The sequence below is a fragment of the Dermacentor silvarum genome, chromosome 5, assembly GCF_013339745.2.
Source record: "Dermacentor silvarum isolate Dsil-2018 chromosome 5, BIME_Dsil_1.4, whole genome shotgun sequence".
Taxonomy (NCBI): Eukaryota; Metazoa; Arthropoda; class Arachnida; order Ixodida; family Ixodidae; genus Dermacentor; species Dermacentor silvarum.
In genome coordinates, this window is record NC_051158.1 from 183,695,673 (window position 1) to 183,709,862 (window position 14,190).

The 14,190-nt window shown below is 47.4% G+C and overlaps 1 protein-coding gene across 1 annotated transcript in view; it reads left to right on the forward strand.

Annotated features, from left to right (window-relative positions):
- The window catches only part of LOC119454629 (microtubule-associated serine/threonine-protein kinase 2), a 171,700-nt gene that overhangs the window by 56,462 nt on the left and 101,048 nt on the right, over nt 1–14,190 (forward strand). The window contains exon 2 of the mRNA XM_037716508.1: nt 5,680–5,852. Within this exon, the coding sequence (XP_037572436.1) occupies nt 5,680–5,852 (173 nt within the window). The remainder of the gene's footprint in view (nt 1–5,679; nt 5,853–14,190) is intronic.

Genomic DNA, 14,190 nt, shown 5'->3' on the forward strand with positions numbered 1-14,190 from the left:
GGGTTCTTACGGGGAGGGTTTTAAATACAGACAAATCATATATACAGGTACATCAAGTAGAAGCGAAATCACAGAAATACGTGTTTAACGATTTTTCAAATTCACAAACATCATTGGCATTTGCCACAAAGCTTGGTAACGCATTCCAAAGTTCAATCACGGCGGGGAAAGAAGAATAGCGGAACACATCACTGTGGGCAAAGTATGGTCGCAAAACATATTGGTGATTGACACGACTGCTTCGTTTCCCTGGGAGTTGCACGTACTCATCTTTGTTAATTTTCAGGTGACCATGTAGTATCCTGAAAAACACTTTGAGCCGATTCTTTTTCCTTCGTGTTTCTAGTGTTTCCAATTCACAGGACTGCAACATCTGTGTGACAGAACCTAATCTGCGGTACTTTGCGCATATGAAGCGCGCAGCACGACGTTGAACTTTTTCTAGCCTTGTAGTTAATGCGTTCTGATGAGGGTTCCAGATGACTGAGGCATATTCAAGTAACGGCCTAACAAAAGTTTTGTAAGCTATCAGCTTTACATCTCGCGAAACTTGATGTAGTTTTTGCCTTAAGAAACCTAGTTTCCGGTTCGCTTTCGAGAACACATTTTCTATGTGCGTATGCCATGTCAGATTATGCGTAACTGTAACACCCAAATATTTAAACTGGTTAGCACGAACTAACAAATTACCATCGATGTAATAGTTAAAAGGTAGGACGTTTACTTTTCTTGTCATATGTGTGTATGTTGATTTAGAGTAATTTATTTTCATTCCCCATAAATTACACCATTGACTGAAATTTTCTAAACAACGACTAATTCTGAGTTGATCCTGAACATTTGTTACGGTAGAATAAATTAGACAGTCATCTGCAAAAAGCTTCAGTTTCACCGGTTGTTCAACAACACATGAGATATCGTTGATATATATAAGAAATAACAGTGGACCCAATACCGATCCCTGAGGAACACCTGATAGTACTTGGAGTGGACTCAACAAACTGCCATCTAAACTTACGGTCTGTTTGAGATCACTTAAGTATTCTTTTATCCAAAGCACTAGCCTTTCATCGATACCTATCTCTCTCAGTTTAAAGTTCAGCTTATCATGCGGCACTTTATCAAAGGCTTTTGCAAAATCTATACAAATGACGTCGATCTGGTGCTTCTCGTCTAAAGCTGCAGCGAGATCATGAACCACTTCGTATAATTGTGTAATGGTGGATAGTCCAGCACGGAAGCCATGCTGGTATGAGTAAAGTCATCTATTCTCTTCTAGAAATTTTAAGGTGTGTTTTGCGATGATGTGCTCCAGAAGTTTACAACTGATACATGTGAGTGCAATGGGACGGTAATTATTTACAAGCGTGCGATCACCGCCTTTGTACACTGGTATAACTACGGCCCTGCGACAGTCCCTGGGTAATGAATGCGTATGTAATGATTTCTCGAAAATTATCGTTAGGTAGTAGGACATCCATTCAGCATAGCGTTTCAGAAAATCAGCAGAAACCCTGTCGGGTCCACTAGATTTTTTTTGCATCTAAATTCAGCAGCAATTCGAATACTCCCTCTTGTTTGATTACAAGATTTTCCATTGGATAATGTATAATATACTGTAAATGCTCGCCTGTATTCGCATTTGTGTTGTTAGTAAACACAGACTTAAAGAAGTAATTGAAATGCTCAGCAATGTCGGCAGTCTTTGTTAACGTTCGAGTGCCTTTTACGATTTCTTCAATTTTATCTTTCCTACTGCTGAGATATCTCTAGAATTTTTGTGGAGAACTTTTTAGGAACCCTGTCAGTGTTTTTTCAAACAACTGCTTTTTGGATTGTGTCAGAGTACGTCTTAATTCTGCACGAAGTCTCGCTATTTCGTCCGAACCCTTTTTCTTTTTACGCAGTCGTTTTAGCTTTCTTTTCATGTGAATAATACCGCGGGTAATCCAAGGACGGCGTTGTTTAGACTTCTTTTTTTTTTTTGAGTTGGCACAAATCGGTCCACACAATGGTTTACTACATCCTTAAATTCATTCCATAGCTCATCTACAGATTTTTCCTTTGCGTGGTGCTCAAATTGGCCGAACGAAAATTCCAAAAAATCTAAAATTGAATTGTCATCAGCAAGTTTGTAGTTTTTTATCGTAATTACAGTAGAGTATTTCTTATGGGGCACATTGCTAGCGGTCACATTCACTACAATCATTTTGTGATCAGAAATACCGTCCTCAATTGTCAACAAATGATTTTCTATATTAATGGATAGGAACACTAGGTCCAACAATGACCGCGACCTAGAAGTTATTCTTGTATCCTGTTGAACGATTTGATTCAGATTAAAAGAAAACATTAAATCTAGTAGTTTATCAGCGCTGGATGCTTCAACGCCGCTGCAAGCTAGGTCCTGCCAGTTAATGTGCGGTAAATTGAAGTCTCCGGCCATAATTAACCGTGTGTTCCTATGTACATTGTTGCACAAGAATGCGCTCAGTTGGTTTAGCATGTCCGGGGAAGTCGAAGGTGGCCGATATATTGCACCGACAAGATAAACAACACCTTGAAAAGAAATCCAGCACCAAACTGTTTCAGGGATGTCACTATCAATTAGGGTCGCATGGACAGAATTTTTTATTATGATACACACTCCTCCGCCACGTGAATCGCGGTCCTTCCTAAACATTTGGTAACCAGGGGGAATAATTACGTCATTTTGTATACCACAGTGCAGCCAGGTTTCTGTTATCAAAACCATATGAGGGCTCTGTGAAAGTAGCAGAAATTCCAGATCAGTTATTTTGTTAACGATTCTGCGTGCGTTTAAAACAAAGAAACATAGCTATGACGTAGGTGACGAGCTGGGCGTCACCATCGAACTTCCTGAATCGTCCAAGTTAGGCGGGTGGCGAGCCGTATCAACTCTTATCTGTTTTTCTTTACCGGATCTATTTTCTTCGTGTCCACATAGTGTGCGCTTATCTTGTGTGAGGTCCCAAGTGTACATTTTGTCTTTTATTTTAAGTTTATCGTAGATAAGCTTGACTATCGTGCCTTTTGACCGATCCGATGCTGCACTTTCCCATAGCTTTTTTCGTATTTCCGCTGTTTCTTTAGCATAGTCTTGGCTGACACGAACATTAGTGCCCTTCAGTTTAAAACAGTTCTTTAGTACACTGTCCTTTTCCCTGGAATCAAGGAACTTCATAATAATTGGTCTTGACCTATCCGGATTCGCTTTTCCAATACGGTGAATTCTCTCAACTGTCCTGACGGGGACCCCCAAAGTATTGTCAAAAATACCGCCCAGGACCTGTTCTCTGAGTTTAATTTCTGTTTCATCAGCACTTTCACTGATTCTAAATACTAGGAGGTTGTTACGCCTACTTCTGTTTTCATACTCGATTAACTTCAATGCTTGCTTGCTTCAATCGGGTCCTTTCCAGGCCGTACTCACCTTTTTCTACTTGGCGGCGAACGGGGCACTGAAAACGGAATAGTCGGCTCCAGTGTCGACGAGAGCGGTGGCGCTATGACCATCGATTAGCACGTCTATGTCGGTAGACCGTCGTTTGGCGTTGCGGTTAAATCGTGGCATCGGATCACGGCTGCGTCGGCTTGCTCCGCGGCTGGTACGTCGCATCGGGAGGTCTTCTTGCCGCGGCGAAGTGTTGTCGTCAATGCTCTTGCCAGGCAGCGTGCTGATATCTCATCGTGATGATTGGCGAATCGTTGTCGGTGGCGGAGGATCTTCGGCATTGAGTCGTGCAGCAACCGCACCTCCATTAGTTGCTGCTTTTAGTTTCCCTGGTAAGGGCTGCAAGATCGCTAGCAGGGAAGAAGTTTGGGCGTGTTGGTGGGTCATTGTAATCTTAACTGGGATTCATAGCGCTAAAACGACACAAGGACGAGGGTGATTGAGAAGTCATGAGCATGACTCAGCAAAAATGACAATGACTCGGCGAAAAATGATTAACACTCAAAAACGATTGAAATTAGTTAGGTCGTGAGCACTAAGTGAAGGAAACCCCTGAAGGATGATGGTAGAAGTCAGTCATGAGCATGACTCTGAAAAAATGACGCAGTGAAAAGAGATCAACACTCAAAAGCCATTGAAATGGGTTCGGACATAAATGATAGGTCACGACATCACATGCGTGTCATGTAGGTCATGAAACAGCCGCCTACGTCTTTGTGCTCTCATGGTCGTTTCTTTGACTAGGTCGGCTCCCCGCACTCTGTTTCACATAACATCGATTCCCACAGGGCGTGGGATCTGCCGGCTGTTTTTTTTTTCGTGCCTTTCGAAGGCGACTGCTGCCGCATGACGCCGCCGAGGAGTCATCGTCGAAAGTCGCTGCACCGGGCAGTGGTCCAAGAGAAGGGTGGTAAAATCGACAGCCGACAACAACAATCGCCCGACCGCTACCATCCGACGACCTGCCTGCCCCCGAGTTTCCTGTGCGAGCCGCTTAGAAAAAGCGCCTGATTGTCTGTGTGCGTGTGCGTGCGTGCGTGTGTGGGCGTGATATGCTTGCAAACGCTGTTTACTAAACTTTGGTCAAAGTTATCCACGATTCTTGTTTTTTTAAACAAGTTCAGAAGCGTGATTTTAAAAAATGTCACAGTTTCGCCCTAAGGGCGAAGCAATGAATGCGATAGCAACACAGCAATGGCATACTAAGTAAGGTGAGCGACTTTGGTAGCAATATGAATTGTAGTAAACATGAGCTGATTAAGTAAGCAGGTGTGCTGCGGCGTAAGTGGACCGACATGAAGAGAGACTCGATGACCACGAGAAGGCGCGTGTGAAACGGTGGTGTTGATGAGAAGCGCTTCCCGTGGGCAGCGCGCGTGCGAAGGAACACACCTGTAGCGCTGCACTGCCGATGCGGGCAGCATTACATGTGTAGCGTGCGTTGGAAAATGTGGCCCGACTATTACTAACTGAATGAACAAGCGTGGTGTGAGCGCGCACAAACATAAATAGATCCTACTGAATGACTGCAGACAACGACTGTCAAAACGCTGGCAGCAAGCCCATACGCTGCAGCGGGCGAAGGGACGTGCGGTCTATCGCTTCAACAGAAACTGAGCGGCGAATGCATCGTGCATAAAGGTCAGAGCCGTGTGGAGATAAGAAACGGTGCGGCGAGCGACGAACGCGGTTGTTGGCAGAGTAGAAGTGCGCCCCCCCCCCCCCCGCTCCCTCCGGCGCTGGCTTCCCGCTTCCTTGCTTGCGCGTGGGAGATAAGAGACGGTGCGGTCGAGCGACGAGCGCGGTTGTTGGCAGAGTAGAAGTGCCCCCCCCCCCCGCTCCCTCCGGCGCTGGCTTCCCGCGTCGTTGCTTGCGCGTGGGAGATTGAGTGCGTTCGCTCTCCGTGATAGCGCGCGTTCCCGCACGCTTCCGCTCGGGCATACGGCGCGCGGTGAAGATTTTATCTATAGGGAACCTCACGGCGACGGCGACGGCGGAAATCCGGTCGAAGTGTCCATATAATTGCTATCGCAATAAAACAATTACATATGTGATCCTTCAGACTGCCTGCATCATCCGCTACCTCAAGGCTACCGAACACAAGCGCTCGAGGACGAAGGTTGGAAAGGACACTTCCTCCTCATCCGCTTGTGCGCTGTAGTCCAGGGACTAGCGCAATTCTTTACGGTTCGTGCCCTATGCAGCAAGCGTACGTGACAGTGATGGAGTACGTGGCCGGCGTAGACCTGATGCGTGTCCTGAACCACGAGCACTACCTCGAGATCGACGCCGTGCAGATCATCATGGCGCAGCTTATACTCGCGCTGCAGCACATGCACTTCAAGGGGTTCCTTCATCGAGACATCAAGGTGTCCAAGTGGGTATCTTTATCACGACAGCCATGAAAGCGTGTTCAGGAAGCCTTCATAGCCGCAAGCGGTGGGCTTTTGCCCACACAAAACAAGCAGAGTGCACTTTATTGTGGAAAACCTTATTGCGCCAAAGGCCGCGCATGGTTCACGACAATACAGTACAGCGCAGACGCATGACAGGTGCTGGCTTGCAATAGTAGTAGTATTCCAGTCTGCAGGCACTTCTAGACTTGTCAGTGCTGACACCTGATCGAGTTAGGAAAGACGCCATGTCTAAAGGCACTATGACACCACATGTTTAAGCTTGAACTATGCCTTGTAGCAGGGTCCTTCAATACTTTATTCTGCTCATGAAACTCCCGCCGAAGTTTCATATAGGGACAAAAGCTGCCACCAGAGGGGCCGCCATGAGAAGGGCACCGATCTGCCGCGCTTGGAAGGGCAGTCGCGCGTTCGCGTGAATGTTTGCCATGAAAAACACCTTGCCCGCATTTATATTTCACTGTGTCCGCTAACTGAACATAGCAGTTCTTACTCTTGACCGAATAAGGTAGCATGCGAGTTGTTTATTACTTCAAGTCATTGATTGTTAGCAATGGTTCACCCAAGGCTGCCCGTCAAGTGTTGCGATTACGCTTGTGCTCGTACCTATACCTATATTTCTTAATTCCTGTGTAGGTGATTAAAATCGTGGTAAAAATATGCAGTGCGCCATGACTAAGAATAGCTCACTCACAGATTAACGTTGCTTGCGCAAGAAGTTGTGGTGCGCCCTACTGCGCGCTGGCAGTCCGCAGCGCTTATTCTCCTGTTAATTGCCTGTTTATTCTGGGGCAACGCGAAGCTTCCAATGGGAATTTCGCGCTCAGAACAGTTACGTCTGAATAAAATCATCTTGACACTGATTGCAGCAGCAGCTGTGAACTGAGCATGCTAGATATAAGCAATATGTGTGGTTTCTAAGCGAAAGTTCTTGCATTTACGCATAGAAATTTAAACACGATCAGTTCAAACCTGCGCGAGTGCATTTTTTTTCATCCATTAACATTTAATGTCGCAGTGACGATCAGTTCAAGGTTGGCGTTTCACTTAGTCGCGCGAAAACACTTCCCGATTCTTTTTATAAAAATACCAGCGCAGATTGAAACCAGCTCGGAGCTTCCATCGTCATTAGGTCATTCAAGACTGTATTTACCGATCAAACTGAATAACTATATTATTTTTTGCATGTTTCTCTTGTTTGTCTTTATACTCAGTTTTCTTAATCCAACTAGAGCCAAATTTTTTGTATTCTTTTTTCCGCCTAAGAGAAAACAAGTTTGCGCAGGTCTTTGTGGATAGCATTTTGACTTGTGCTAACCACGCTACCCCTTGCAGGACAGTGTCTACTTAGTAAAACGGCGGAATGGAAGGCATGGTATACGATTATTAGGAGTAATTACTAGCAAGCGTGAAGAATGCAAAAGTGCCGCAAGCACGTATGGCACATATGGTTGCAATTAAGATTGCGTTTGATAGAATGGCAGAGAAGTTGGTGGATAGAGGGAATGAGACAAAACACCAGGAAAAATAATTTGTCACTGCTTTCCTGTCTCCGGTGGCTGGACAGGATGAACGAGCACCAGCACGAAATAGTCTGTTCCTTCGCGTGTAAAGAAATGCAAATGGCACTTAATAAAAAAAGTGCACAACTTCAGCCGTAGTGCGTACAAAATGTGTTGCGCAGCCAACACTGGCCGAGGAAGTACGGTCGTCCAGCAGGATGTCTTCAACAATGTTCACGTAGACATTGGCACAGGCTATATTGACACGTATACATGTTTATCTTTCACCGGTGGCCGCTTGCCACCGGCTAACAAATGTTAATCGTTATCGCTTGGCGCAGGACGCGCCTGTACCGGAAGTTTCTAGAACGTTATCTATGCTTCTTTCCGTTGCCTGTTTTCACCGACGCTTATGTTATCTCATTGTATGACCGAAGTGAATTGTCTAGAACTTTCTGGAAGACACGCGGGCACCAGGGAATAATCTGGAACATTCGATGACTCATGTATAAAAGCCAACGCGTTTCGCCGCTGAACAGATTTCGACGATCGCCGACTGTGTTCGCCGCTATCGTTGTGCTTCGAGTGTAGCTTGCTTTTGTGGGCACAGGTTCGCCCAATAAATAATCAGTTACGTCATACACGGTTTTACGACTGTTTACTTCAGCGTCACTACTACGTGACAATATTGTCAACGGTGCACACTTCTAGGTGCTCGTCCACAATTTGCAGAAGGCAAAGCAGCTGGTCTGATGCCACTTGCAAAAATCCCCTAGTCCTTATTTCGGCCAGTGCACTTGGCTCTCGGAAGGTGCTCTTCAGTGTTTGGAGGCAGTCCTTGCAGCTCATTTTAGCAAACTTTCTTGCAATCTAGCCACCAAAGTAGTCCAAAATGCAGTCCTTCGTTGAATCCGGACGATTGATATCTTGCATGCACTCAGCCGGCTCCAGTAGTATATCGTCCAAAAGAACTACCAGGGTATCAATCTGAAACATAAATATCTTGCTCTATCACTCAGTGAATGACATGAGTGATAAATTTTAAGCACCACAGAGCATAATAGATGTTCACTGCATTTCAAACAACCAGACGTGTTTGCCTTAAGCATCAAATGGCTATACAATCGTTATCACATTTCTATACAGTGCACAGCTACTCCGCAAGTTGTTTTGGCGTGTGTGTTATTAAAACGTTTACCTGGTTAGCAGTAGCTTCTTTATGCTGAAAGAGATCTTGCATTTTTAAGAGTAGGCGTGGCCCATCTTCATATTAGTCAGCGCTATCACGTTTTCGTTTGGATTATTAAGGAAAAAGTAAGCACGTTCATTGCAAATGCCGCGCTTCAAGTCAACTTCTAAAACACAGACACTGCCGCGGTTTATACCAAAAAGAAAAAAAAGAAAAATGTCACAGTTTTGCCCTAAGGGCGAAGCAATGAATGCGATAGCAACACAGCAATGTCATACGAAGTAAGGTGAGCGGCTTTGGTAGCAATATGAATTGTAGTAAACATGAACTGATTAAGTAAGCAGGTGTGCTGCGGCGTAAGTAGACCGACATGAAGAGAGACTCGATGACCACGAGAAGGCGCGTGTGAAACGGTGGTGTATATGAGAAGCGCTTCCCGTGGGCAGCGCCTGCGAAGGGACACACCTGTAGCACTGCACTGCCGATCCGGGCAGCATTGCATGTGTAGCGTGCGTTGCAAAATGTGGCCCGACTATTACTAACTGAATGAACAAGCGTCTTGTGAGCGCGCACAAACAAACACGAATAGATCACACTGAATGACTGCAGACAACGACTGTCAAAACGCTGGCAGCAAGCATACGCCGCAGCGGGCGAAGGTACGTGCGGTCTATCGCTTTAACGGAAACTGAGCGGCGAATGCACGGCGCATAAAGGTCAGAGCCGTGTGGGGTTAAGAGTCGGTGCGGACGAGCGACGAGCGAGGTTGTTGGCAGAGTAGAAGTGCACCCCCCCCCCCCCGCTCCCTCCGGCGCTGGCTTCTTGCTTCCTTGCTTGCGCGTGGGAGATGAGTGTGTTCGCTCTCCGTGATAGCGCGCGTCCCCGCACGCTTCCGCTCGGGCATACGGCGCGCGGCGAAGATTTTATCTATAGGGAACCTCACGGCGACGGCGACGACGACGGCGACGGCGACACCGACGGCAGAAATCCGGTTGAAGTGTCCATATAATTGCTATCGCAATAAAAAACATCAGGAATGGGGGCTTACTGCACTGAATTCGTGCACTTGATGTTTGCCTTCATGATGCACTGATCTATAATGAGCATCTCGAGGCCCGATAGCTTCTGAATGGTTTCCTGCATGCCACGTTTTTCATTTGCCTGCGCCTCGGCTTCTGCGAGCTTCCGCTGACACGAATGAACTTGTTGCTTCACACTGCGAAGTTGGGCCTTCACCCTTTGCAGTTCTGAGGCAAAGCAAGCGGCGTGCTCTGTTAGGCACTCTGCATCAGCACCGCCAAGGCGATTCACAGTTCGTACTTCATCTGCAAATGTGGACCAAGAACGAATATCGTAATGAGAGTGATACCAGTTTGCCTGCGTAGTGAGCAAGTAGCATACTCCAAATGTGTGTACCAGACTTACCGTGAATTTCTTCGGCTGCATCGGTGACGTCTGCAGTTGCGACGGCCGCAACTTCGGCTTCAGAGCAGTTTGAAGATAGCACTCGCCGCCTTTTTGCAGGTGGGCGCCGTGTCTGTGCATGCGAACGTTCTTTGGGCTTAGACAAGTACACAGCTACGGCTTGGAAAATCCTCGGAATGGCGTCTTCTACCAGTTTGGGTCGATCGCGTGGCAGTGACACGTTTCCATTCACTGTACACACGTCCGCACGAATAATGTCTCCGGCATCAAAATGTTTTTCGCACACGCGAAAGCACTTCGATTCAAACGAGAACCCGGCAGTCTCTTGTCGCGGTATTGCTCGCTTCCACCTGTCGCGTAGTTCCAGGTTCGCTGGTAAACAGAATAGGGAGACTTTTCATCGACGCCCTTGTATCCGGAGCGGCAGCCTGGCTCACAACAAGTGTTAGGCATCACTGCTATGGTTAATTACGAAGTTTCGATGTCACTACATGGAGAGACACGTTCAGACGAAACAAAAGAATGTCACAGTTTCGCCCTAAGGGCGAAGCAATGAATGCGATAGCAACACAGCAATGTCATACGAAGTAAGGTGAGCGGCTTTGGTAGCAATGTGAATTGTAGTAAACATGAGCTGATTAAGTAAGCAGGTGTGCTGCGGCGTAAGTAGACCGACGTGAAGAGAGACTCGATGACCACGAGAAGGCGCGTGTGAAACGGTGGTGTTGATGAGAAGCGCTTCCCGTGGGCAGCGCGTGCGAAGGGACACACCTGTAGCGCTGCACTGCCGATCCGGGCAGCATTGCATGTGTAGCGTGCGTTGGAAAATGTGGCCCGACTATTACTAACTGAATGAACAAGCGTGGTGTGAGCGCGCTCAAACGAATACGAGCAGATCACACTGAATGACTGCAGACAACGACTGTCAAAACGCTGGCAGCAAGCATACGCCGCAGCGGGCGAAGGTACGTGCGGTCTATCGCTTTAACGGAAACTGAGCGGCGAATGCACGGCGCATAAAGGTCAGAGCCGTGTGGAGATAAGAGACGGTGCGGACGAGCGACGAGCGCGGTTGTTGGCAGAGTAGAAGTGCGCCCCCCCCCCCCCCCCCCCCGCTCTTACCGGCGCTGGCTTCCTGCTTCCTTGCTTGCGCGTGGGAGATGAGTGCGTTCGCTCTCCGTGATAGCGCGCGTCCCCGCACGCTTCCGCTCGGGCATACGGCGCGCGGTGAAGATTTTATCTATAGGGAATCTGGCGGCGACGGCGACGGCGACGGCGACGGCGACGCCGACGGCAGAAATCCGGTTGAAGTGTCCATATAATTGCTATCGCAATAAAACAACCACTCACAACAGCACGCCGCGCCGACACTCCGCTTTCTGGCAGCAGCGGCCGCCTTCTCTGTCGCCCTTCTAGCAACCCCAGCGCCGCGGCGCCACAACTGCGGGCGCTATATGAAGCTCTCCCATAGCGTTACGCGGGAGTTTCATGACCAGGAGAAAAGCATTGAAGGACCCTGGTAATAGTAAACCACAACCTAGAGACATGGTGGCGTCGGACTGTTATTTGAATGTACGAGAAAACATAATTCTGTTACGAGGAAGCTCAAACACAAACCCCTTTTGCCAGATTTACACCAGACCAACAGAGGCGCGCTCGGGTAGCTGCTTGCGAAAATCTGATCCAGATGGGGCTCGCATCCCCCGCAGGTCAAATTGGGACTTGGCCTGCCTAACGTATTTTGGACACGCAGTCGCGTAGGGACAGTAGCAAACAATTATTAAAATAATAAACAAAGGTTATGGCCTTCACATTTTAATATAACACGACTTATATTGCCCCTGGAAAAACGTCTTTCCAGCAATGCATTTCTGTTCAATAGTGAAGCCGACTTTAGGGTATCGGTGTAAGCTTGGTCTTTGTAAGCTGGCTTTCCAAAGTTCTGTTTTGCAGTGAAGCCTACTAAAGGAAAATGCGATGCGAACGGGGCCAGATAAAGCTATCGCGTTTCAATCTTCATGGGGAAGCTTAAGCGTCCTCCAATTTTTTCCTCGTTGGGTAGGGATACAAATGCTTACGCATTTAAAAACAAAGTATAGCACACTAGGTGTCGTCTAGAGTATTTCATACAGTGCCTCAAGTCTATAAAAACGTTTATAGTTTCGCATATTCCGCAGAAAAAAATCTTGGCCAACTGCACGAAGTTGCAACTGGAGGGAAGCAGATGATACTGCAGCTACGTTGAAGCGGACGGTGCCGCAGGGTGCTCTCGATAAATTATCTACGTGGTGTATTTCGGTGATCTGAAATGTGATCCCATGAATGAAGACACAGCGGTATTCAGAGACAAGACGGCTGCAGAGCTTTAGGAACCAGTCATCGCTAGCGACTTACGAATGCCCAAACGCGCTGTGGCCCGCTACCACCCCGCTGTTCACGCAGTCCTCTCACCATCACCATAGCAAGCATGGCGGCCACCTACAGGCGCTGCAAATTCTGGTCTATATTCTGGATATGCGTTTCATGACATACATGTCTGCCATTAAAGACATGTCATGCCATGTATGACATGTATACCATGTATTCCACACATGTTAGATCCTTTCTTAAGGATAGAGTTGCTACTATCAAAATTGGGCAAATTAAGTCTGATGAGTTTGAGTTGGGGGCAAGAGGGACCCCGGAAGGGGCAGTAATCTCCCCTCTCTTATTTAATATTGCCATGAGGGGACTCTCGGAGCGCCTATCGTCCGTGCAAAACATTAGCCATGCCTTATACGCAGACGACATCACAATTTGGTGTCCAGGTGGATCAGACGCGGACGTTGAACAGGCGCTACAAGAAACACTAAATGTAACGGAAGAATTCTTCACTGAAACAGTGCTCAGCCTCTCACCTACCAAGTCTAAGTTATTGCTGTACAGGCCGGCGAGACAGGGCGTTAGGGGTTTGGTTCCGATGCAACAGATACCTATTGGCTTACACATGAAGGATCGTCAGGCTATTCCTCGAATCAACTCGATCAGGATATTGGGCCTGTTACTGGACGCCAGAGGCTGTAATGCAAAGGCAATTGCCCACATCACCTCCGAAACGGAGAGTACGCACCGGCTCATCTCTAGAGTCACGAATCGAAAAGGGGGACTCGGAGAGGACAATCTTCTCAGGATATATCACGCGTTCCTGATGAGTCACATTATTTATGTGGCATCTACCCTAAATTGGACTGACAGAAAGGAACAAAATAGACACGCTCATGCGCAAGAGCATTAAGAGTACAGGGATTACCAGTCACCTCTAGTACAGAGAAGCTTATGGAGCTGGGCATGCATAATACCGTCTCGGAGGTGATAGAGGCCCAAACAACAGCATAAATTGTCAGGCTATCTACATCCAAAGCCGGCAGACGTTTACTAGACTTAGTCAGCTTAGTTACAAGCTTAATTAACGACCATGAAGAATCACTCTCGGAAACAATCCGGGCGTTATTCGCTTTTAGTCCTTTTCCTAGGAATGTTCACCCACAGTATAACATTGGGCGACGGAAGGCTCGCGACCGGGCCATTTTATAGACAGTCGCAGATAGCCCAAGCTTGACAGCGTTCGTAGATGCGGCCCAATATGGACTAACCAGCAACTTTGTTTCGGCAGTAGTTGATACCAACGGTACACTCTTCAATGCGGCTTCTTTCCGTCATATCTCCATCGATGTTGCAGAACAGATAGCCATAGCTGTGGCAATGAGTGACCCTGTGCGTTCCAATATATACACAGACTCTCGTGCGGCCATAAGTGCCTTTGCTTCGGGTTCCATCTCCCGAGAGGCGGCGGCCATCCTCAGAAATAGGGTGGTTACTGGTTTTCATTCCATTACGTGGTTTCCAGCCCACATGGGTCCGAATATTCTTATAAATCTCCCAAACCCGAATGAGCTTGCTCATAACCGTGCGCGAGATCTTACCCTCCGCGGCGTTATGGAAGCTTTTCGGTGGCCGGACGAAATTAAGCACAGCGACCGATTACTTACTTTCCACGAAATAGTTGCTCACTACCAGTTAGAGCGGAGGAGTTCTCCACTACCTCATCCTAAGCTTAACAGGCCTCAATCGTCGACTTTTAGAATGCTCCAAACGGGGTACTTTCCTTCGAGGGGCTTTCTAAGTGGCATCGTCCCAAATATGGAA